Genomic DNA, 26,232 nt, shown 5'->3' with positions numbered 1-26,232 from the left:
TTATTTAGCGAATGAGTTGTCCTTGCATAAAAAAATGAGGTCATTCAAGAAAATTAACGAAAGTCTACTATCCATGTTTCTAGGAGATGAAAAATATTACTATTCTTCATATGGGATCTATCAGACATAAAATGATGCGTTACAAGAAAATATTAGTTTCCAGATGTTTTAAATGGCCTCAAAATCTAAGGTTGTCAAGTCATAGATTAGTTATAAAAGGCAATGATGAAGTGACGTTGCTTAAAACATTAACTAGAAAATTGGTCTATGCAATGAGCTAAACTGCATATGAAAATACAATATGATAATCGTGCTATAGAAGTCGAAATCATATCAAGAAGTAATATTGGAACTCACACTTTTATTCTAAAAAAAAATAAATTCTACACCTTTAGATAAAATAATTAATTTTACAAAGAATGAAATTTCAACTTTATTTTTGTTTCGTAATTAATACTAAAAAAAAGCCAAGGCCAATCAATATAGATGGTTGGTTTGTTTTTAGACAATTTATGTTAGCTCATGTTCAGTTATATGTTGCATTATCTAGAGTTAAAAGCAGAAGCATTGTGAAATTATTAAGTTTTAGTATAGAAAGTAAAGTTACAAATATTGTGTACAAAGAAATATTTAGAAATTTATGAATTTTCTAATAACTTTTTATTTTTATATTGTGTAATGTTTAATTTATTAAACCATATAATATATCTTTATATTTGTTGAACATATTTTTTGTATTTCACATTATGTTATTATTTAAATAAATTTATTTATTATAACTCGTGTGCTACACGGGTAGCTAACATAGTATATATATGTGTAGGGTTAGAATAAAATAAAAACTCACTTGAGTTGTGAAAACTCTAGAAACTCATTCTCAACCATATGTTTTTAATTAAATTTTGAAACTTGTGTACAATTAAAGTTAATAAAAAATGTTTATATCTTTTTTTCTTGAAAAATATGTTTAAAAGTTAAAAAAATACGTAACAATTTTTATTTTTTACTTTTTAATGATTTGTATTAAATGCAACAACATATATTACATATGTAAAAAAATGATGTTACATAAGGTTTTCACGGGTTTACTATACTTCTCCTATATATATATATATATATATATATATATATATATATATAGAGAGAGAGAGAGAGAGAGAGAGAGAGAGAGAGGTAAGATTTCTTTCGAGAACCACTTTGAGTTTAAAGAATTCGAAAGAATTCAACGTAACAATTTTTTTTACATATATGTAATATATGTAGGTTACATGTACGTAGAAGAATTACAGATTTTTTTACACATTGAGTCGACTTATTACATAGTTGTAACGGACATTTAAATTAGTGTAATCACTGTACATCTTTATTCTTTATCTTACTTAATTTTTTAATCAGATTTAATTACAACCACATAATCTAATCTATTTAATTAAATGTGTGGTTAAGAATGAGTTCTTAAGTTCTTAAAACTCAATAAAATTCTCAAATTATCCCTTTCCTATATTTATACATAAGGGATTCTATCGTGTAATGATTCAAGGAAATATACCATAAATATTCTTTAAAGTTTCTATCAGTCATCCTTCTTGATGAGGTTTGCCTCACAATTAGGGGTGCTCTTTGGGTTCGTTTTTCGGGTTTTTCAGGTTTGAGTTTTTTCTGGTTGGGTTAATCGGGTTTCGAGCAATGTTGTAAAAGTCGTTAGGTGGTCCTAGGCGGTCGACTGGAGAGTGGCGAGTACTCGGAAGTAGTCGGGGATTACTCGGAAAATACCTAAGGAGTACTCGGCCGAGGCGGGGAGTACTCGGCCGCTTACTCGGGAGTTTTACAACATTGGTTTCGAGTATCCTATACAATGAAACAAAAAACTTTAATGCTAAAATTAAAACAACATTATCTTCTTTGCTCGTAACACAAATAATCAAATAATAAGCCAACATTACTTGATAAAGTCATAAAACAATTCAAAATAAGAGTAAAACTAAGTAACTAACTCGAACCATAATCGTCTTCAATCAGGCGTGATTTGGTTGTCCAATTATTGTTGCTATTAGTAATAAACGGAAAACATAAATTAACAATAAACAATCGATCCATAATAGTTGTAATGACAAAAGTTGATTAGGTTTAGATTCTGATAAATTTATTGACTAAGACTAAGCCTATTTTACCTAAAAATATATTTAATTTCTAAACTAAAAGTTTAATCGGGTTAACCCGAAACTTATAAATTAAACACGAGAACCAACCCGAATTACTTCGATTCGGGTTCGGGTTAGTCTTTTCTTGGGTTCGGGTTTTTCGGATCAGGTTAGTTTGGGTTCGGGTACGGGTTTTTTGAGGTTGGATTTCGGGTAAAAGTGACAGCCCTACTCACAATCATAGACAAAAGAAAATATAAGTGGCTTTTTATACCATTTATAATATTTGGTCCCTCATATCAACCAATGTTGTTAGTTGCCCACAACATACTTGCGAAATTGTGATTGGCTCCATAATGGATTGCCTTCAATCAAGCATGAGTGACTAAGAAGTTCTATTCTCTGAAATTGCAAGAAGACCTTGGGACTCTGTGCGAGTAAAAAAATTGATGAGTGACTAAGTTCTATTCTCAATCTACAAAGGGCCGTCTTTGAAAATTCGAGAAGACCCTGGAAGCCTGTGCGAGTTAAAAAATATGACCCCTATGTGTAAAATTGTTTTTTTTAAAGAATCCAAAAGGTGTCCCTAATCAGTCTAAGGCTTATATCATCCAAAACTAAATAGGCTTTTTTATTATATAACTTTTTCGTTGATTTTTAAATTTAGTTATTATTACGGACTTTTGTTTAAGAACACTAAATATAAAATACATAATAAAAAGATCTTAACATAAAAAGAAAGGGCCAACTAATAAACAGGAATATTTGGTGTGAAACAAAGAAAAAGGAAATTGCTTGGCTCAGCATTATTTTGGTGTGAAACAAAAGAAAAGGGAATTTGCTTGGCTCAGAATTAGAACTTGAGACATTTTACGTCTGGAATACCATGTGAGTCACCCGAGGTTCTTGTTTTAAATACGTTTTGCATTTGATATATGTATGCATATAACAAACTAGTTTTCTCTTTTGGGCCCCTAAAACTTTTGGGCCTTGTGCAGTGGCACAGCCCACACAACCCATAGGTGCCAATCTACTCTTGTAGACTGAAAAAAACAATATATGATTCATAAAGAAATTACTGGATTCATGTAAGCATCCGTTATGTATCTATAAATAGTAGCTTTCAATGAACACATATGGTAATCTCAATACTAGTCAAGGTGACTCGAGTACTCATGACCAGTCCAGCTGAACTCTCAAACTACCAATGTACAATACAAGCCATTATTGAATTGGATCATCTATCCACTTTATATTTTTATAATATTCAACTAGAAAATTCATACAAATCAACTAACCTGATGACAGGCCTACATGTTATCTGTTCAGTCTAGGATGTTACAATCCAAATCAGTCCGAATCAGCTAGGTTAGGAGAAATAAGGTTTAGTACATGGTTTAAAAAATTAGGTTTCGTAGTTCGGTTTACGGTTTGAAACCGGCTATAGATAAATTGAAACGGCCGAAACATAAAATAATAAATACCACTAATAATAATAATAATCTATATAATTTTAATTAAAATAAATTAGCCTCTTCATGTTTATGCATCTTAAAATGCAAATAAGTAATTTTAATTTAATTTAACATATTTCAAGATCTTAAATTCTTTTTTAGTGTTTTTTTATATAAACCCCTTTTCCTTAGCTTGCTAATGATTTAATAGTACAATTTGTGTTAAGAAAAGAACACTAGACCAAACCGTCAAAAGTCAAAACCGAACTGTTTTGACTGGCTTATACCCTAAATGCTAAGTTTAATATACGAAATTATAAACGACATACTCAAATATTATATAATCCTCCTTCCATGGTACGATAAACGCCTTAATATCGCGAACAAGCGTTAAAACATTATCATGCTGTTATATAACAAAAGAATTCATCTCTAAATAAAACTACCCTTTAGTTGCATTTAACCGCAATCAATGGCACAACTCGGAATCTCATTTTACAAAAGATACATACAATACGCAACCACTAGTTTTCCAAAGTTGTAAATAACTGACCTTGACTCGCACCATTCTCCTTAACCGGTTCATAAAAATGACCTTCACGGTCATATACATCACGACAGCAACCCACTTGGTGCACAGCTGCTTCTGGCTAATAATGCACCATGAGATGGAGGATTAACACCGGTCACCATTTCAGGCAACCGGAGCATATTCTTTAATGGCGGCTGCAAGCTTGTCCCGGTCCTCCTCACTCTTTGTCCTTATCAAAAACGTCCGTGCAACAACTTTACTATTCTCACTCCCGTTATCGTCCTATAAAATAATAAACTCACGGTCATGTAAGTATAACCTATTTAAACCAAAAAACATCATATAAAATTATGAACAATGAACGTACAGCGGTATGAAAAATAGCAACAATGGAGTTCTTTTGCAAGTTTGTTTTTATGCCAGGATATAATAATGCGTTAAGCAGCAATCTTCCCACCTGTCATAAGTAGAATACAAAATGAATTATATGTACTTAATGCAGAATTTATGAACATAAGAAAAGGGAAAAAGAAAACAAAGTACATCATTTCTAATCAGAATTGTCGGTTTGGAGTCTTTAGTGCCTTTGGTGACACCTTCTTTGCATTTGATAGATAGTTGTCCAGTGCCTTTATCTTTCCACGCATCTTTATCCGTTGGATTAGTTGACTGAAATCAGAAAGTCAGATTTTACTATGTCAGGCTTGATCGTGTACACTATTTACAAAAAAAGATAATATTCACATCTAAAATCATATATACATATACAAACATATATATACAGTGGGCGTTCTTTTTAGAACCAGTAGTATGTTGAGGATTGCAAGAACCTCATTAACCCTTGTACTACACTACTATTTATTTACTTTTTTTCTAAATAAGGAATAAATAGTCTTTTATCCAAATGCACATACACATATACACTATATGCATGTGTATTATATGCATATGTGCACATTTTATTATTTTTTAAAGAGTGGAGAGGGATAAATAAAAAATTTCTGTTTATACAGAGATATATTTATGTCTAAAACTATACATACATATACTGATACATAGTGGACATTCTTCTCGGAAATTACAAGAACCGAATTAACCTTTGTACTAAATTTACTAAAGTGCACTTAAAATTTTGATATGTTTAAGATTTATTTTAAGAAAATTGGTATTAATAGTCTTTTATCCAAATGTATATATGCATATACCCTATATGCACGTGTATGAAAATATAATATCAAAGAAAACAGTGAGAAGAGGTAAAAAAACCAATGTTTTCCAATTTTAGCATTTTATTGAAGCGACATGCACATGTCTCAGCATACTATTGGTTCTAGAAATAACGCAACCCTACATATATAGTGCATAGAACACAATCCCAATCCGAGAAAAACTGCAACACGTGTGATGTTAGATTGTCTCGAATGAATGCAAGTTTCTATCTATTAAAAGTTTCCTTTCTAAGTTTATCTATTTGACATTGTCACTCTTTCTAACACAGAAGTAGAATAATATTTATATGTATTTGTCAACAAAATTCCTTTTTGATAATTACCTTAGCATAGAGCTTACATTTGACTTCATGCACCACAAGTATGCCAGTCTCTTCAGTCTTCTTCAAAGACGGGCTGCTTGGCTGCTCAATCTCATCATCTATCAAGAAACATAAACGATCACTCACTCGACAACATAGCTTCATAAAACTTGTTACAAAATAAAATTTTATAATAATTATGTATCTTACCGCCACCGGCATCATTTGAAGTATCCGCCTTTACAGGAATTGAACTCTGCCCCCCTAAGAAAAACAAAACAAATCAAAATAATGAACTTGACATGCAACAATAATCATACTAACAGAAAATAAGTTCAATACCACTTACCAAACGAAAAAGGAAACGGATTGTTGGAGGGTGGTGTGGGGGCCCACGAGCTTGTGAAACTTGAAGTTGCAAATATTGGAGTCGATGCAGAAAACGGGGGTACATTTGTAATTTCCTTATTTTCTGTAACAAGTTTCTTCTGAGCAGCATGTGATCCATGTTCTAACAAAGCTTCACTCTTTGTTGAATTTGATTTAAGCCAGTTGACAACATCACTAAAGTTTTCCTATATCAAGAACATCAACAAATGAAAAGGCCCGTTTTTCCTATACAGAAACTTCCAATCATTATTTAACACAAAAACTACGTTACCATGATGTTTGAAGCATGCGTTAGGTAGTCAGTAACGCCATCTTCCCAGAGTTCATCAGGGTGATTCTGTAACTGAGATTGGATCCAACTGCACAGAATAACAAAACATAACATCATAGATACTAAATAACCGACCAAATTATAAAAATAGAGCAAGCTGCAGACAAAACATAACAGATCACACTTCACAGACCAAGCAAACTGGTTATTGAGAGCTCTAACATGTTGCTTTGACGATTCAGCACGTTGCATATTCAACGATGGGACCCCTATCGTCTTTGTTTGAGATGATGTTGCCCACTGAGCATCAACTTGAGGTCCAACCATAACTTTTTTACTCTGAAATCACATAATTACAGTAAGAAATCAAACCATTATGCACTCGTTTTTTCTTTCAATTTGCTAATTTAAATTCTAGGGGTGTCATGAAACCGAAAAAACCAACCCGAAACTTGGACTAAAAAAGCGAGAGAGGCAAACAAAAGCGACGTTTAACCTAAAATATATTCATTGAGTTTCAGTAGACAAACTTGGTTCAAACTTAAAACTCACAGACATCATCTCCGTCTCGCGCCAAGTAAGTCCCACACTCCCATCTTCTCATCTGTAAGTTCTTATCGCTTCTTCATCCCACCTTCTACAAGGTTCATCTTCTTCGCATCTCCAAGGCTGATCGCACTCATCAGACCCTATAAAAAGTCAGCCTGTACAAGAAGCCTAGAAGCATTTGTCCATCACCACACCCGGAAAGCTCCCTAGGCGCTAGCTTTCTGAACATTGCTCACCTTATGTAGGAAAAGGAGAAGAATGGCTCTCCTTAGGTCGCTTCTCACCTCGAGCATGCTTTTTTAATCCAAGCTCGAAACCAAAATAAACCAAACCGCGAAAAAATCGATGGTTTGGTTTTTGTTTTTGTAAAAACCGAACTTATGATTCGGTTTTGGTTTTGCATATAATTAAAAAAAAAAAAACCCGAACCCGATTGCTAGATTTTTATTTTACATAATTCATAAGAAATTAATAAACTTGTAACTCGAATATTTAATAGCCCAAATGTATGATAATAGATTATTAGTTATTAATTAACAAGATAAGTTTTTCCCACATTCATTATTTTGTGCCAATTTTTTCAACCAAAAATCTTCAAGCTCAAATAGCAAAAAAAAAAAAACAAAACCCAACGGTTTTTAAAAAATTCAGAAACCAAAGTTTCAATTTTTATAAACCGACCCAAACCGAAGCGTGCACACCCCTATTAATTCCCAACATCTTAATCTAGCAAAACCCATCTAACATCTCAGCATACAGCTCAAAAGACCTACAAATCAGCTCCACAATATCATCTCAATTGGCTCAAATTTAGAGAAAACAGATAAAAATGAGTATAATCATGAATTAAATCTAATAAAAATGAAAATGAAGGTACGTACGAAGGAATTGGTATCTGGGTTGGATTCTGATACACCTAATAATCGCTTGGTTCCTTTCATAATAATAATAATAATAATAATAATAATAATAATAATAATAATAATACCCTTTTGGGCGTAAACTAGGGTTTCCGTATCTGATGTTCGAATCAAGACGCGAGTTGTAATAATGCGCAGTCAAGAGTTACGAGTTTGAGCCGTTGAAGGAAATGTTTAATCTGAGCCGTTGGATTTACCAGATGGTGTGCTCTTGTCGGCCCAAACTACAAGTAGTTAGCTTCAACAATGTAACCCACGTTCATGATGTTTAGCACGTTGAAGTTATTCATTCAAGCTTCTTAACTATATATTGGTATCAAATCACTTATTTTTACTTAATTTTAATTCACCTTATTTTAAGAAAATTGTTTTATCCCTATTTATCTTTTTTTATTTAATGTTAAATAAATTATTATGGTTGTGTATGATGAGGATTTTAAGCATATGTAAATTAGTATTGTTATAAGGTATACCCATAGGCCTTAGGGTGCGTTCGTTTCATAGAATTTGTGGGAATTCAAAGGAGTTGGAATTAAAATCTCATGACATGGCGTGTTCATTTCGTTGGAATTAGAATCTTAATTCATAGGAATCTAAAATGGTGTGTTCGGTTGTCAGAGAATTGAAATTGGAATTCAATTCCTTCAAATTCCTTTAAATCAAGGGATTCTAAATCCTTCCAAAATGTGGAGGATTTCAAGTGAATTCGTTGGAATCTTTTCTCGAGATTTTTTTTTAACGAGAGCAACGAAAAAAACATTTTAGTTTTTTTTTGTTTTCGATTTATATTTTGAGTTATGATTTTTTTTATTATTTTTGAATATTTTTTTGAGGGGTTTTAAAACCCCTCAAAAAAATATTCAAAAATAATAAAAAAAAATTCATAACTCAAAATATAAATCGAAAACATAAAAAGTAAAAAAACTAAAATGTTTCTGCCGTTATCCTCGTTAAAAAGATAAAAAATAAAAAAACCGATTACAATTCATTTGTTAAACGAACACATCAAGAATGGAATAGGATTCCAATTCCTTCAAATTCTAATTCCTATTGGAATGTTTAGATTCCAAATCCAATTCCTTCAAATTCCAAATCCTATGCAAATTCCAATTCCAATTCCAATTTCATTCCATTCCGTGAAACGAACGCGCCCTTAGTATTTTTTTTGTTGAATTGACTTAACCCATTAGTATTATTATAAGCATGTATAAATTATGTGAATATGTGTTGTTTTTAAGATTAGTTGTTGGAGGTAAATTTAAAATACAAATCGAGACAAAAATGAGAAGTGTGAGAAAAAGTTGTGACCACACAAAAAACCCCTTAAAAATAAATTCAAATAAAAAAATCGTAACTCAAAATATAAATAAAAAACAAAAAAATTTAAAAAACTAAAATGTTCTCCGCATCATTCCCGTTCAAAAAAACCGACGAAAAGACACAATGCCGAGATCAAAGACACAATGACAAAAAAATGAATAAAAGACACAATTATAACTAAAAAAAGACATAACAGATTGCAAAATATAACACAATATCAAGAAAAAAACACAATGTCAAAGAAAAAAAAGACACAATCAATGATAAAAATAAACACAAAACACAATGATAAATAAAAAGACGGTGGAAACATTTTTGTGTTTTTACTTTTTTAGTTTTTTTATTAAATTTTGAGTTATGATTTTTTATGTGGCTATAAATCCTTCTCATTTTTGTCCCCCCTTTGTAGAATAACTTGACCCTAGTTGTTGGTACATGATAAATTGTATGCACATTTAAAATGTTGTTGGTGTATTATGCCAGTAGTTCATTTGTTTCGAGTCTATCGTGTCTGTAATAGTTAGCTTGGTTTTGGTGAACTTATGTTCTGGCGAAGTTAGGGACAACTTCACTTAGGGTGTTAGGCGAAGTTGTCGTATTATTTAAACCTAACTTACGCCGTTTTGCATAACGAGGTCTTAGGGGTGTTCGTTTTGTAAGGCGTAGCAGGTTTTGGTGTTTCTAGTATTCACATCTAATAACAAAGTAACCTTTGTCCTACGTGTTACGTGTTTCTTTACGTGTCTCTCGATTAAACACTCGTATCGTATACGTAGGGGATTCCGCACCCTTGTGTTACGAGATAATCTTGTGTTGATCTGGCTGGGAACCTACAATTGGTATCAGAGCGTTTGCTCGTGATTGTGTGGTTCGGGATTATCACACTTGTGTTTAAAGAACTCCGCTAGACTTTTTGCGGAATCGTTTCACGTAAAACACCGTTCGTTCAGTCAATTCCTACACTATATTACCCTCGTCACACTCCATACTACCTTTTAATCATTTGAAACAAGAAAAACACTGCTCAAAATCAGATCTCACATCCAGCGAAGTTGCCGTCACCTGTTATTAGGGTTCCGGCGAAGTTCCCTTTGGCGAAGTTACTTGGTGAAGTTAATTCTTCGGCGAAGTTGTATTTTGGCGAAGTTACTTGGTGAAGTTGTACTTTGGTGAAGTTAACACAAGGCGAAGTTATACTTTCTTCGCCATCACAGAATACCGTTTCAATTAGTTCCAGCTCTTGTTTCGGTTTAATATGACGTCGATAAACATCACTGAACTGGTGAAGATGGAAGTTGAAGCTGGGTCAGCGACTAAAGCTCCAAAGTTACTTAAAGGCACTGATTTTGTTGCGTGGAAAGACAGATTTGAGCAGTATGTGAAATATCAAGATGCAAAGATGTGGGTATGTATTCAGGATGGTTATATCCCTCCAACAACTGAGTTTGAAGGACGTGAGCAACTAAAAAAATATAATAAGATGGAGGACGATGAGAAGAAAATGTACGAGGCAGAAAGTAAGGCACTAGCTGCAATCACCATGGCACTACCTCAGGAAATTCTTCATACTTTCTGAAAGTACAAGTCGGCTAGAGAATTGTGGGAAGCATTGGAGAACCGCTATGATGGTAACGTCGGAATTCGAAACTCCAAGACAAAGTTATTAAAAACTCAGTTCTCGGTATTCAAGTATCTTAAGAATGAATCGCTTGATGACATCATTATAAGATACTATCACTTGATAACCGAATTGGACAACTACTCCATAAGGTATTCTGAGAGTGAGATTGTGGAAAAACTTCTTGATGCTCTTCCACCAAGATGGGAGATGTACACAGTTCTGATGAAAGAAGATAAAGAATTTGATAGCTTTGATTTAGAGAAGGTGGTTAACAAGTTACGTAATTATGAGCTTAATATGTTACGAAAAGAGACGCCTACTGATCAGGTTCAGGATCCGGGAATGTATGGTGCAAAAGGCTTTGCAAACTCAAGCTCTAAAACAGATTCGACCGCCTATTACTCAGGCGGGGAACCAAATTCTACGCAAGATGGTCATGTGGTGATGACTATGGATGGAGATATATGCTTTGTAGCAAGTGGAAGTGGTTCTTCAAAATCTCAAACCTCAGTTAGTAATTCTTCTACCAGTCTTTCAAATGTAAATTACTCAAAGATGCCAATGAGTGTAAAATCTGCTGAACAACAATTTGCTCTTTATGCCTCTTTCATTCCGTCTTATGAGAATTACATCAGGGGAAAGATAGTTGACCCTGCAACCTTGGATGAGGACTATGATCAGATAGATGCTAATGACATGGAAGAAATGGATTTGCAGTGGCAAATGGCGATGATAGTAAGAAGGGTAAAACGGTTTATGAAGAAGACTGGACGAAAGTTCGTGGGAGAGAGACCGGGATTTGACAAGTCAAAGGTTCGTTGCTACAACTGTCAACAGAATGGACACTTTGCAAGAGAGTGCCCAAATGAGAAAGTTGAACGGAGTCAGAACAGGCCTACTCAACAGAATGGGAATGGAAATGAAATAAAAGCCATGGTATCTCAACAGAATGGTGGGTATAATTGGAACATCAAAGTTGAGGAGGTGATTGAACAAGCAAATCTGGTTAATATCGTGAGTGAAAGATGTGACAAGGAACCAGTGGAGGATCAAGCATACATGGCAGAAGTGAATGATCAGCTCTCAGAGGTATATTCTGAACCTCATTGTGAACAATGTGAAAAATTGTCTGATCAATTAAATGCTTTAACTGATCAGTATGTAAGTTTGGAAAAAGAATTAAAAATTGTAAAAGAAGAACATCATTACTCTAAACAAAAGGAAAACAGTTACTCGGTCAAAATTAATGCTGGTAAAAAAGACATAAGATGCCTTAAGGCAACATTAGCTGAGAAAATCCAAGTAATCGATCTAAGTTATGAGGTTGTGGAAGAAAAACCAAACTTATTGCTGAAAAGGACAAACAGATAACAGATTATCAAGTGAAAGTGGTGGAACTAAACAGAAAACTTGAACAGTTTAGGAACTCTTCAATGATGCTTAATCATGTCCTAAGTGTTCAACGTTCTCCCAACGATAAAGGAGGAATTGGATACAATGAAGTTCCACCACCTTTTAACAATAACTATACTTATAATCCTTGTAATCAGCCACCTGCCTTTGTTAAACCAGATGAGACAGTAACGGGAAATATCAGCTCCATCGACTCACCCGTTAGAGTTCAATCAAGCAACACCAACGTTAAATTGAGCAATCATGAGAACCTCGATAAAGATATTAATGAATCGGTTCAGACAAAATCGTCAATTGTGGATCAAGATTCCACTAATAAGGAGTCTGTGAACATTCGCAAAGTGGATGATGAAGTCGTGTTACTCATACGGGGGGAGAGTGATACTTTTCATCATCATCATCATCATCATCGTACTCAGTATATCCCACCAATAGCAATGCTATGGTAGGGTCTGAGGAGGGTAAGATGTAGACAACCTTACCTCTACCCCATAGGGATAGAGAGGCTGCTTCCGATGAGACCCCCGGCTCGATAGTAGTTTTGCATCAAGCCTTGGACATAAGGTACATAGCACTCAATCATCGGGACACCGGCTGATTGATGCATGTGCCCTTGTCTTTCGGCTATCAACGCCACCACATGATGCCTGATTAACCTTCCCCCACTTTTAACGTTATTTTCACGAGATTAGTAAAATAACGTCAAAATTAGTGCAATTTTACTTTTGCCCACCCGAGAGTTCACACATATATACATTATATGCGTGCACCGCCAGCAGGGCATAGAGTGATACTTTTAGTGAAAAGAAATCTTCTTTAAACCCATTCGTTCCCCCCTATGTGAAACAAACTGTCAGTGAAGCAACTTCATCTTCTGCTGCAACTTCTGAAAAGAATGTTCGGAGAGACACAGATTATCCAAAGAAAATTAATTGTCCGAACAAAAGTTGTTTTCGATGTAACAAGGTAGGTCACTTTGTCAGTAACTGTCCGCTGAAAAGGAAGAAATCTAAAATTTGAGGCCAACCAAAACTGAAAATGGAAAGAACTTTAAAACTGGTACTGGTAAGAATTCTAATGCATCCAACTTTAATCGTTGGACAAATTTAAGATTTCACAGAAACCAACCTCGTTTTTTCCCAGTTAATCACCGAACGGGTAACTTCAAATCCATTAATGCTAGAAAATCAAGGATGTTTGGATGACCTCATAATCAGTTTTCTAGAAATCTTCCATTCAGATCAAATGAAAACCTCCCTCAAGGGAACTTTGGGCAACCAAGGAGTTGGATGCCGTTTGACAGGTTTGACCAACCCAAGACCAGAAGGGCTTGGGTCCCCCACTTTTAATTCGTCTCTTTAACTGTGCAGGAACAATCGAACAGGGCTGTAAACAACATGTGGGTTGTCAACAGTGGCTGTTCCCGGCACATGACTGGTAATAAGAAATTGTTACGTGATTTGAAAGTTGTACAAGGTGGAAGAGTTAGTTTTGCAGGAGAAAGTGGAGGAAAAATTTCTGGAGTCGGTACTTTTACTAATGGGAAAATCAAGTTGGAGAAGGTTAATTTTGTGAAAGAGTTAAAGCACAATCTTCTGAGCATTTCTCAGATCTGTGACAAAGACTACACCGTGCACTTTACAAAGGATGAAGCACTTGTGCTTCATCCTGGTTTCAAGATTCCTGAAACCTGGGTTGTGATGAAAGCTCCAAGAGAGAAGAATACATACGTGATGGACATGAGGTCCACCAAGATGGAGACGGAAGAATCATGTCTCTTGTCAAAAGCAACAGAATCTGAGTCGGAATTGTGGCACCGAAGGATGGGTTATATCCATCTACGTATGAAGCAGGCTCCAGTGGCCATATCCACCTGTGAGGCAGAATACATGGCAGCATCAAATTGCTGCTCCCAAGTTTTATGGATACAACAACAAATGCGAGATTATGGTATGAATTTCACTCAAACTCCTATTTGCATTGATAACACTGCTGATATCTCAGTAACTAACAATCCCATAAAACATAGTAAAACAAAACATATTGACATTCGTCATCATTTCATACGGGATTGTGCTGAGAAGAAATTAATCATGCTTGAAAAGGTTGATTCACTGGATAATTTTGCCGATCTCTTTACAAAAGCTTTTGATCGGTCCCGTTTTCAAAACCTTATTGAGCTTAATGGGATGATCAATCCCGAGTAACCATCATTTTTCTTTTACACAAAAAAAAAATCACTATCGCTGAGAATTATGACGGTCGCTCAAGTTTGAAGGACATGTTTTTGAATATGTTTGGTCCTTGTATCTACGTGTAGGCTCAAAGGATAGCCATTAATCTAATAACTGAAAGCCACTGGGGCGGTTATGATGAGTTTTTATTCCTTCGCTGAAAATTATATCGGTTACATTCAGTTGGAGGGACACATATTTGTATGTGTTTGGTCATGCTAATCCACTGGATTTTTGGGATAGCCATTTACCCAAAGACTTAGAAGTGATCGGGGCGTCTGTATATAAATTTTTTTTAGGGAAATGATATACTTTTTCAGTCTATAGCTTCTCATGAAGCTTCAAAATTGATGTTAAATTGAAAATTGATCCAACCTTTGGAAAATGATAGATGAACTGATTTTGTGCGCCTAACGGGTGAAGTTATTAGGCTTAAAAAGGCTTTAGAACAGTCATTGTTTGGTACGGTAGCTTTCCATGATGCGTAATAGTTAATGTGATACAAATTAAATCTGCTCGATTTACTGTGGAGAGTCATTTTGAAATGTGCATGTCTCCACATATATCTCCCCGAATGAAAGGAAGAAAAGTGATTACCCAGTCATACACGAGCCCGTTAGTGTCTTGATCCCGGCGTATATTGTGTTATCTTTCTGCAGTGATCCAGATTCGGGACTTGCAGATGTTTGTTATAGTTCTTTAAAAAAAAGAAAAAAAAGGGGGATTATTATTTCTTATTGCCTTTGAAATTCACAAAGTCTAACATGGATGAGGCACCAACTGAGTCTTGTGCAAGATGTAAGGATTGTGAAGCCGACTCAAATGTACATTGTTTAATCAGACACTACAGGTCGAAGTCAACTCGGGGTGATCTGGGGAAAGCCAAATACGCTTTGAGAATAGATATGAGACATCACAGTTCGATAAGTGATGTCCATATAAATTTTGAGCCTAATTGAACCTAATCCGTATCACAGAAGCAATGAAAATCATACTAAGTTTATACCTGCCCTCAATCTGTTTCTCTATGCCATAATAATGCTGAACATGGATCCTTGTGACAGCCTCTTAATCAGTATGATTCCATGTTCGGATCTTTTCTTAAACATGCTGGGTTCTCTACAGACTGAAATTTGATCCCGTCAATGTTATTTTACTTTTGTTTATTTTATATTTTTGTCTTATGTGAATAACATAGAATCTAGGGTTACTCATTCTTGGTCTTTTCCTTCTTTCAAATTGTTTTAAATTATCTTCGCTTGGGAGGCGATGTTGGCAAACTGGCGAAGTTGTTATAACTTCGCCACTGGGTTTTTCAGAAAGTATAAAAGGAAGCAATGGTCCATTTTTGGTCAAACTGAACACTTAAAACCCTCTAAACCCTCGGCGAACTTATCTCTCTGGATCAACCCTCATATAATCCGCTTCTTGTCTGATAATAAGGTGCAGTGACGTCTACCGATTCATAATTTACTTGTTTTGTTGGTTAATCAGTCCCATAATGCAGGGTTTTGATCTGTTCTCTTGAATAACCCTAATAATCGATAATACCCGTCGGATTTTGAATGTTTTAGAAATGTCTGGCACTCCGAGACCTTAATCGAACATTCTTGTAACTGTTGTCAGTCTCTGATTGTCTGTAATTGCAACTGAAAAGGATCTTGAAATACAGCACTGTATATGCGGCGAAGTTCGTATTTGGTGTAGTTACTACAACTTCGCTGCTTGAGATCTGATGGTCACAACTTCGCCGACACCAACTTCGCTTCCCCCATGCTAAGCGAAGTTACAACCTGACTAAACATTTATCTAACTTAACTCGTTTGCCTTGCAGGTATGGCAGCTATAGCAGGTGCGGGTGGTACAGGTGGTGATGGAGGCGATGGGGATAAGAGAAAATTCTATCCGGGGCAAAACATGTATGTGACATTGGACCCAGATGCTTGTGGGGTGGATGATTACTCGGAAATTATCATGTTTCTCCTCCGATCAAGGATTTTTCATGCTATCACTACGACTCTTCCGATCTCTTTTCCAAATATAGAAGACTTTTGGAACACAGTGGAATATGATTGTCGTGTGGAACCTCCAGTGATGTGTGCTACCATAAATGGTCAGGTGATACAGTTCTCTGCAAACCAGATACAGGAGGCTCTACAGTTTGCGCTGAAACTACTCAGGACCCCACTGAGTATTCAGCCTCTTTTAGGAATGGGGCATTTCTTCGTATAGGATACTCTGGTCCGTTGGAAGACTCACAACGTCGAAAGGGATTTCTATTGGATCAATGGCGTTTCTTGATGCATGTGTTGATTGTTTGCATGTTCGGCCGCAAAGCTGGAACCGATGGTATGGGTGCGACAATGCAATCTGCCATGACCGCGCTGACATATAATAAACCATTTAGCTTCAGTAAAATGGTGTTCTACGAAATTGATCGTCAGCGGCGGGCAGCGGATAGGGAGGGTTTCTTAATGTATCAGAGATTTTTACAGATGATTTTTAATCATGTTGCCCCTAATCTGCCACAACGTCGTCCTATCTCTTTTGTGGAATGTGTAAACAAGAAAATTTTTGCTCAATGTCGATCATCGAGCGCACGGAGTAATCCTGATCGTCGTCCGAGACACACCGCTTTATTTGGGTATCTTGTGAATCCTGACTACGTTGCTCCACCAGAAGATGAATTTGCTAATCCTGCACCGGCACAAGCTCATATCCCACAACCACCTCCCGTGGTTCATGTTGCTCCAGTTCCTGTTGATCCTGTTCAAGAAGCTCCCTTACTGGATGATCCAGTTATAGATCCTATTATATCTGCTGCAGAGGGGATAGATCTTGATGTTGCTTTGGGAGTGCAAGGTATTTTTGGTACTTCCTTTGAAGTTCGGGTTTCTTCAATTGCAGTGTCTGGGGTACCATTTTCTTTGATCGTTGGTTCAGTTGGTCAATCTCGACCCTCAAGAGAGGATTCAGAGGAAACTTTATCTGCTTCTTCCAATGATGAGGCTGTTGAAGCTCAGAGAGTTCTGGTTACACAAGAGAGGATTCAAGGAAAAAGGAGGAAAGATTCGGATGATAGTGAGTCGGATTATGAACATGAGTTGTATGCCTTGGTTCATAGATCAAAGAGGGCTAAAGCTGGTGAAAGCTCGAGTATGTTTAATTTGCCCCTCCACAGTTATCTGGTATGTCTATAGTGCCTCCCTCTTCATCCGACCCATTAACAGTGACATCTAGTGTTACAACGGTGGCTTTGTCAGCACCATCTTGTGTACCATCTACAGTTGTGATGTCTATGCCAGCGATTGTGTCTCTACCACAACGTACTATTGCTCCGTCTGAGGTTGTGTCTATGTTTGTTGAATCTACGATGATGGCGACTACTAGGTCCTCTGTTTCAATTCCCCCATCATCAGAAATTCCAGTGACTCTGGGTATTCCTCCGCCATATGCTCAAGACATTTCTCACATGTCATTTACCTTTGATGCTTCATTGTCAGATTTAGAGCGGATAGCGGATCTAGAATGTGTAGTGGCTGACCAGTCAAGAATTAATCTCATTCATACACAAGCTATTCAACGGCTAGTGGCTGAGAACCAAATTCAGTCATCTCTTCTTATTGAACATGGTAAACTTTTTGATACGCTTAAACAGTTCTTAGCATCTTAGGGGGAGACCAGTTGCAAATGGGATGAGTTGAGAACCAAGAGGAGAGAGGACAGAGATGATGATCCCAATGCTTCGAAAGATGCAGGTGGTGAGCTGCCAAGAACTGAACAAACTCTTGGAGCTTCCACATCTCAGGGGGAGTCTACTGGTCCATCTGGCAGTGCAAGTGGTGAGACGGTTGTAGTGGATGATGAGGCTATTGATCCATCTGGCAGTGCAAGTGGTGAGACTTTTGTGGTGGATGATGAGGATTATATGGATGAAGATGTTTTGCCTCTTAGTGAGATTGAAAGGCTTGGTGAACAGATTGAGATTGACAGTGGTTTAGAGGAAGGTGAGATACCTGATGATAGTGTTGAACATGATATTCCAAGTGCTGGTTAAGAACGTGTGGGTCAAGATGATAATGTGTCGAGTGATTCTGAGTGGAAGGAACAGCCACGGTGGAAAGAAGAATATGCTCATTGGTTTATCAAAACAAAGAAGCCAGTGGTACCTACGTTGTTCAAGAAGAGTTATAATATTAAAGGGTATGCTGAATCGAAAAAAGGTATTATCTGTTGGTTGTATGATGATCAGCTAAAAGTGTTTGTGGTGAAAAGATATGATGGGATTCAGTATTTTGCTAAGAAGTTGAGATCGTTCAATACGTTACCTGAGTGTGAGGTGAAGGACTTGGCTCGTTTAAGATTGATTAATAGGAGTGGGGACAATTTTGCTAGTTGGGTTAGTAAAATAGTGTGGAGTGAAGTTGTTAAGGAGAAAAAGTTTGAGTTATTGAAGCCTCAAAAGGGGAAGTTGGTTGAAGATACAGATCGAGGAATGCGGGCTGATGGCAAGCCCTGGATGGTTATGAAGTACAAACCGATTAGATGTATGAAAGAGGTTCCAATGAAGACTATGCCTCAAGATGTGTTGCAAGAACTTAAATGGTGGTATGTTGATTGCCAGACTACTGAAGCCATGATGGAAGATCAAGATGAACAGGAGATGTTAAGGGTGTATGATCCAATGCACTTGGTTAATTTGTCTCAAGCTGATTTGCAGGTACTAAACGTAAAGAAGATTTTCTATATTCCTGCTTGGAAAGATGAAGCGAAGAAATATCAAAGGGTGGTCTCAGTTTGTGTGAGACAAGGTGTGCATGCTTGAAGATGGAAAGTACGGCTTTTTGGATTACAAGACGAGACAAAGATGTAAGAGAAATGAAGCTACTGCCAAGGGGGAGTCTGTTGGTGCATTATGCCAGTAGTTCATTTGTCTCGAGTCTATCGTGTCTGTAATAGTTAGTTTGGTTTTGGTGAACTTATGTTCTGGCGAAGTTAGGGACAACTTCGCCTAGGGTGTTAGGTGAAGTTGTCGTATTATTTAAACCTAACTTACGCTGTTTTGCATAACGAGGTCTTAGGGGTGTTCGTTTTGTAAGGCGTAGCAGGTTTTGGTGTTTCTAGTATTCACATCTAATAACAAAGTAACCTTTGACCTACGTGTTACGTGTTTCTTTACGTGTCTCTCGATTAAACACTCGTATCGTATACGTAGGGGATTCCGCACCCTCGTGTTACGAGATAACCCTGTGTTGATCCTGCTGGGAACCTACAAATGTTTTTTTCAATAATATTAGAAGAATCCAGTTGTAATATTTTGTTTTTATTTTCGTTTGTATGCTTTAATCTTATCAATCCAAAAAAACAATCTTATAACAAATCATGCCTCGGATAGGCATAATGTAACAGCTTCAATTCCTGACAGTAACTTTTTGGTTTTTTCTGTTAATTCTAAGGACACTTTTTTTTCACATCTTTTAGGGAGTAGAATACTTAGTTGCGTATCGGTAATTTAGTATTGTTTTATCACCTGTAAAGTGATGGCCAGAATGAGTGAACAATTTGTTGGAAGTTTTGGGTATAAGTGTGAATGAAAGTCTTAAATTTGAAATTGGTAAATACTTGTCCCACATTGGCGTGGGAACAAAATAAGGAGTTGTTTATAAGGTAAAGCCTTTACTACTCCATTGAAGCTTTATGATGTGTTTTACCACAAGTCCTATCTGCGCACAAGGAGGGGGGGGGGGGTTGAAAATTTCAGTTTCTGGACTAGAATTTCTTCAAACTCGTGCGTGCTCGCACATCCCGTGGACATGAATGCAGCTCCAAAAACCCAGGCCTGCGTAAGGCAGTTTCTACACTCGTTTTTTATACTGTTAAACTGAAGCATTTCGTTATTGTTGGATCATTATTTTTTTGGTTTAACTGCACCAATGACCATTATTATGATCATTATTCAGTATTATTATGCACTAATGTTCATTATTCAGTCAATATTCTGTTATGGGATTTATGGCTAAACACACCAAAATACCAACATCTCTCTCTAACTCTCTACTGCGACATTGTTTCGTTTTTGTTTCAAGTAAGTGATCAAGTCCGGCAGTATGCTACTGCTGCTTCGAACCTGCGTACCCTGGGAACAGACCACGAATCTATTTAAAGGAATTATGTCAAACACAAGCCCGGTTCACTATTACTGTTTCTTGTTTATTTGTTTCTTGTTTCAGATTTTCATACATGATTATTAACACAATTCAAACTCTTGAGGATATGTTACGGGCTAGTATCATTGATATTTGAGATAGTGGGGATCATTACCTGCCATTATTGGAGTTTTCGTATAACAACAATTAGCACGCCATTATTGACATGCCACCCTACGAAATGCTATATGGTAGGAAGTGTCAAATTCCTATTCCTATTTGTTGGGGTGACATGGATCATAAGGAACTCGGGAATAATGAAGTAACCAGGGCCGTCTCTGAGAATCAAATACCTAGGCCTAGCATAAAAAAGGCCCATAAGCTCTAACGAGTAACGAAATACATAAGATAGTTTTTTTAAATGACATTAATTTTATAACAATAAAAATAGCAAATATATAGTAATAAACTCAAATATAATAGTAGCTAACCTCTAACCGATGATTCGTGAAGCTCTCCTAGCATTCTTGACATCAAACTGTTTGATCACCTCTTCGCAGTTTATACTATCTAAGATTTCGCTCTCGATGGCTATCATTGCCAATGTGTTAAGTCTTTCTTGGGACATTGTGGATCGTAAATAAGATTTTAATAACTTCAACTTTGAAAAACTTCTTTCTATGGATGCCACTATGACTGGAATAGTTAACAATATTCTATATGCAATCCTTGCATTTGGGAAATTTTCTTGGGTCTCGTTCAAATGCTTCATGACTTCAATAGGGCTACTAAATTCCATGGTATATAATGTGTCTAATGCGCTTAACTCCATATAAAGCTCCTTGCCATCAATATCCGATCTTCCTTCAAACTTTAGTGTATTTTCAAGAAAATTACAGGATAACTTAAGATCTTCATCTTCAATTCCTCTCAAGTTTTGTGGAAACAAAAATCCAAATAATTTCTCATAATTTTTGAATTTATCAAATCTTGTCTGAAGAGAAGCAATAGCTTGATCAATAATATATAAAAAATAATTTACTCTAAAATTCTCTTGAGGGGTAAATGAAGCTTTTTGGCTACTTGAACACTCATCACTTTGTTTTTACCTTTTAATTACATGTTTTTGTGCAAATATCGAGTCGATGCCCATTTCAAAAGTAACCTTCTCAGCTTCATCTATAGCTTTTGAAAAACCATTTTCTCTAAATTTCTTAAAGAAGTTAATCAATCTCTTTATTTCTTTAATAGCAATCTCTAGGTGCATATCTTTCGATTGTAACCTTTTTCTCACTATATTCACCTTGTCTAACACTTCATACCAAATGATAACTGATACCAAAAGGTTAAAACCAATATTTTCTGCTATTGTAGTTGCTTAATTTGCAATTGCAAGATCACCGTCTTTTTCTCCAACTTCAAGTAAAGCCTCTCATACATCAGTAAGTTGCAATTTAATAGCTTTAACACTTTTGACACGACTTTCCCAACGCGTTTGAGACAAAGACTTCAGACTCCAAGATTTAACATTTTCTTTCAAAATTTGCCATCGATTATTAGAATTTGCAAAGATAGTATACATACGTTGGATCTTTCCAAAAAAACTCTTTCCTTTAGTAGAAATGGTAGCCATACCATATAATGTAAGATTAAGAGAATGGCAACCACAAGGAGTGTAAAATGCTCTAGGATTCTCATTTAAAAATCTCGTTTGCATTCCTTGGCGTTTTCCTTTCATGTTTGCTCCATTGTCATAACCTTGACCACGCATATCATCCAGTTCTAAACTAAGAGACTTTAACTCCTCAACTGTAATATCAAATAATCCTTTCCCCGTGGTATCATTAACATCCAAAAACCCTAAAAAGGACTCCTCGACAGTAACCAAATTAGAAGAGAACATTAAATACCTCACAATTATAGTCATCTGTTCCTGGTGGCTTAAATCTGGAGTGCAATCCTATATGATTGAATAATACTTTGCTTCCTTTATCTGCTTTATGATTTCTTATTTAATTTCTTGAGCTATCATAAAAATTAACTCGTTTTGGTGTTGTGTCCAAGATAATGAATATGAACCTCATCATTTATGATCCGCGGACATGCTCTTTGATAGCCGGGTCAAAATCTTCCAACATTTCAACAAGACCCAAGAAATTTCCATCACCTATTTAAAACAAATTCAAATAAGATGTACAATTAGTTACAATTTGGCTGAAGTAAAAAAAAAAAAAAGAATTTACCATTACCTTTTTTATACAACTTTTCTTTTGTTCCATGAAATGCTAAATTATTTTTAGCAAGAAACTTGTCTAATGCAACGATTCTTAAAAGGACTTGTATCCAATAGTCTATTTCTTTCTTGAATTGCTCGTATTGAGTTTTATCAATTGTTTCTTTCAACTTTAATCTTTTACGCATATAAAACCAACTATTCATATTTGTGAGATGATTCAAGGAATCTTCGTGGTTTTTGACACTAGTGGAAGCATGGTGCCAATTATTATAACCTTCCCCATCCAAATTACCATTCGGGAGCCCTTTTCTAAACACTTTACAACAAAAACAAAATATCTTGTCTACCTCTATCGAATATACTAGCCATGGGCGATCACATTTCTCCAAATTTGATAAAGTTCTTGTATATAAAGCTGATGAAAATCGTCTTTTATGCTTATCATACGGACTATTTACTATATTATTATCTCTTTTAGGACCTTTCTCAACCAAAAGTTAATCTCATCAGAATTAAGTCCTTCCCACTTTCTTGGATCAAATATATCAACATGATTATGCTTGACATGCTCTTCATTTATATTAGCCTCAACATGCTCTTCTCTTCCGGCTCTTCAAGTACTACTTCCACATGATCTTGTTCATTAGCATGTTGTTGCTCTTCAACCTCTTGCTCTTCAATAGGCTTTTCAATTGCCGGTTTTTCTATAAATTTATGCATAGCACCGGCTTGAGACTTTTTTATTGCATCATCTCGTTTTCTTTTTCTTTTATGTTTTTGAGCACCGGATAGTTTTTTAGGAGGCATATTCCTATTATTTCAAAGAAAAATAATTAATAATACTCAATTATACATTATACATAATACACCATTGTACTTATATACATATCTATATTAAATAATAAATTCCTTATTCTATATAATATTTCTATTAAATTAATCAATATATATAAGTTATTCTATATAATATTTCTATTAAATTAATCAATATATTATATTATATTATATATAAGTATAAGTACAATGAACATCAATCAAAATATCAATACTATCTAACCTTCAAGTCTCTCTCCGTGAGTTCTTCTATCTTCCAAGTTCTGAGTATCCGAATTCCGACGGTACGCCGTCCGTCCGTCACTCCGTGCCTCCGACTCTCCGTCCGTTAATTAGATTTTATCTCTTGAGCTGCCGGCTTCTCCGTGTGGCGGTGTCTTCGTCAGTCCGTCCGTGACGTCCGTCCCGTTAGCTTCCTTTAATCCTTCATCTGCTTTATTGGAATTCAATAGGTTTATGTTTATAGTTATTATCATTTTTATTTTTTTTAATTAATTTGGGTCCAATATGTAATAAGGGGATTAAAATTTATCCATATTCTATAAAAAAATTAATATATACATACATACATATACATATATATATATATATTATATATATATATATATTGTGCCCCGGAAAAGTAAGTGCCCCGGCCGGTTGTCCGGGTTGCACCAGCCAAGAGTCGGGCCTGGAAGTAACTAAGGCTACTAACGAAAATGTGGGTATGATTGGAGCTCGATTAAAGGTCGCACTAGATAGACAAAAAAGTGAATAAGGCCGCTTAATTGAAATTGGAGATTTTATTATTCTTAAGTCTTCCCTTGGAAAGGAGTTGCTCGGTTTCGAAAAGGAAGAAAGCTTTGCCCACGGTTTATTGGTCATTTTTGGATCATTGCACATGTGGGTGAAGTAACTTATCATTTAGTCCTATCAATAGTAGGGATGGCAATATGGGTCGGGTTTAGGTATTCCCAAACCCATATCCGGTTATAAAAGTCCATCCCAAACCCGTCCCAAACTCGTCGGGTTTTAATCGGGTAATTACCCGTCGGGTTTCGGGTTTTTCCATCGGGTTTCAGGCTTCATATCGGGTTTTGGAAAAATACTCGTCGGGTATATGCGGCTCAAAACCCGTCAGGCTTCTACCGGGGTTTTGACAAAATATAACTAATTGATTACAAAGATGGTTACCATAAAGGTAAAATATCTTAAATAATTGACATAAACAAGTTTTGACAAATATAATATTTGGAATATAGTATATGTATAATATAATTAGCTATATCGGGTGCATCGGGAATATAATCGGGTAAATGGGTCTATGTTATCGGGTAATCGGGTCGGGTAATCGGGTATATTAGAAATCCCAAACCCGTCCCAAACCCGCGAAAAATTTCAAAACTATTCCCAAACCCTAACGGGTCGGGTATTACCCATCCCATTTATGTCGGGTTTCGGGTTTTCCCATCGGGTTTGAGTTTCGTTGCCATCCCTAATCAATAGAGCTTAGTGGCATACACAACACTTTTTATGTGTATCACCATCGACAACTTGGTGGACGAGGCAAGACATGCACCCGCGGAAGATATTGAAATTGATGAGCTACATAATTATGTGGAAAATCCAATTTCTATGTTAGATTGAAAGATTAAACATCTTAGAATCATGTTCTTTAGACAAGTGAAAGTTCAACGGAAACATCTCAAGGGATTCGATACAACTTGGGAGTCGGAAGACAATACAAAGAAATTTTATCCATTTTCTAATATATAATTAGATTTCGGGAATAAGATGCTAAAGTAGTGGAGTGAATTAGTAACATACCGTGTTTATTGTGCTTATTTAATAAAGAATGTGATAATGCGAAAGGTTCTATGTACCTTGAATGTTAAAGTTCAAAACATTTTTATGTTGAGTTGTTTTATCGGGTCTTATAAATGACAAGATATGATATGGACTAGATGACATCCTTGTACTTTAACATGTAAAATATAGTCAAAGGACCGAAGTGCCATTTCTATTTACTTCATGATTCTCCTTCATTCGAGTTAGTTGCATCTTATTTTTATGGTTTAATCATTGAAAACCCCATTAAAGACATTAATAGTGGATGTATATTGAAAGTTCTTGAATTAATTTCATGGGTTTTGATATCAACAATGGATCAACAATGGAAGCTGATACACTCACTTTTGATTTTAGTTCTTATATGTAAGATCAAACCCTAAAAGTTGTATGAAACCATTTTTTTGTGTTAAATGACTAGGGTGATATTGTAGAAAGGTACATAAAGTATAAGGAAAGTGTGCACATGAAGTGTTGACTGAAATGGCTTAGTGAAACATCAAATTTGATTAAATTGATGAATAAAACATTTTATGTTAGATGAAAATTTGATTAAATTGATGAATAAAAAATTTTATGTTACATGAACAATAAGTGATGAATTTGATTGAATAATTGTATTGATATGAGCATGTTGGCCCATGTTATAATAACATGAATTAGTTTGAATTTAGGAACTTCAAGGTCGAAAAGGAAATCCAAGAAAGTAACTAAACAAGTCAAGGAGAGAACTATGATTTACTTATTTATGCGATTACTTACTGTCTAGTCTTTGTCAAATGAATGTTAAATGTGAAACTTTGATGTGAGACA

General features: G+C 35.6%; 2 protein-coding genes across 2 annotated transcripts; both read right to left on the bottom strand.

Moving 5' to 3' along the window:
* Positions 1 to 4,227: 4,227 nt before the first annotated feature.
* Positions 4,228 to 7,803, bottom strand: LOC143537595 (uncharacterized). Its single transcript, XM_077031330.1, has 9 exons — positions 7,750 to 7,803; positions 6,513 to 6,658; positions 6,320 to 6,407; positions 6,008 to 6,233; positions 5,869 to 5,922; positions 5,680 to 5,777; positions 4,671 to 4,796; positions 4,495 to 4,584; positions 4,228 to 4,409 (listed from the first exon to the last, which is right to left on the bottom strand). Exons 2-9 carry the CDS (start codon positions 6,644 to 6,646, stop codon positions 4,290 to 4,292), a joined length of 936 nt encoding a protein of 311 aa, XP_076887445.1. The 5' UTR covers positions 6,647 to 6,658; positions 7,750 to 7,803; the 3' UTR covers positions 4,228 to 4,289.
* Positions 7,804 to 21,015: 13,212 nt separating this feature from the next.
* LOC143537588 (uncharacterized) lies at positions 21,016 to 22,449 on the bottom strand. Its single transcript, XM_077031324.1, has 3 exons — positions 22,107 to 22,449; positions 21,643 to 21,836; positions 21,016 to 21,516 (listed from the first exon to the last, which is right to left on the bottom strand). Exons 1-3 carry the CDS (start codon positions 22,447 to 22,449, stop codon positions 21,016 to 21,018), a joined length of 1,038 nt encoding a protein of 345 aa, XP_076887439.1.
* Between the last annotated feature and the right edge of the window lie 3,783 nt (positions 22,450 to 26,232).

The sequence above is a fragment of the Bidens hawaiensis genome, unplaced genomic scaffold (assembly GCF_021521415.1).
Source record: "Bidens hawaiensis isolate Kalapana, Puna unplaced genomic scaffold, B.hawaiensis_p1.1 tig00011229_1, whole genome shotgun sequence".
NCBI classification, from domain to species: Eukaryota; Viridiplantae; Streptophyta; class Magnoliopsida; order Asterales; family Asteraceae; genus Bidens; species Bidens hawaiensis.
The sequence above is the reverse complement of the archived record's forward strand: the minus strand, read 5'-3'. Positions and strand labels throughout refer to the sequence as shown.

Excerpts from the sequence above, each read along its gene's own strand:
- LOC143537595 (XM_077031330.1), bottom strand. The coding sequence starts at position 6,646 with ATGGTTGGACCTCAAGTTGATGCTCAGTGGGCAACATCATCTCAAACA. Across the intron at positions 6,234-6,319 it reads CGCATGCTTCAAACATCATG|GAAAACTTTAGTGATGTTGT; the intron begins GTAACGTAGTTT and ends TTCTTGATATAG. Across the intron at positions 4,585-4,670 it reads CAATTCTGATTAGAAATGAT|GTGGGAAGATTGCTGCTTAA; the intron begins GTACTTTGTTTT and ends TACTTATGACAG.
- LOC143537588 (XM_077031324.1), bottom strand. The coding sequence starts at position 22,449 with ATGACTATAATTGTGAGGTATTTAATGTTCTCTTCTAATTTGGTTACT. Across the intron at positions 21,837-22,106 it reads TTTTTTTGGAAAGATCCAAC|TGTTAGACAAGGTGAATATA; the intron begins GTATGTATACTA and ends TTTGGTATGAAG. Across the intron at positions 21,517-21,642 it reads CGATATTTGCACAAAAACAT|ACAAGATTTGATAAATTCAA; the intron begins GTAATTAAAAGG and ends GCTTCTCTTCAG.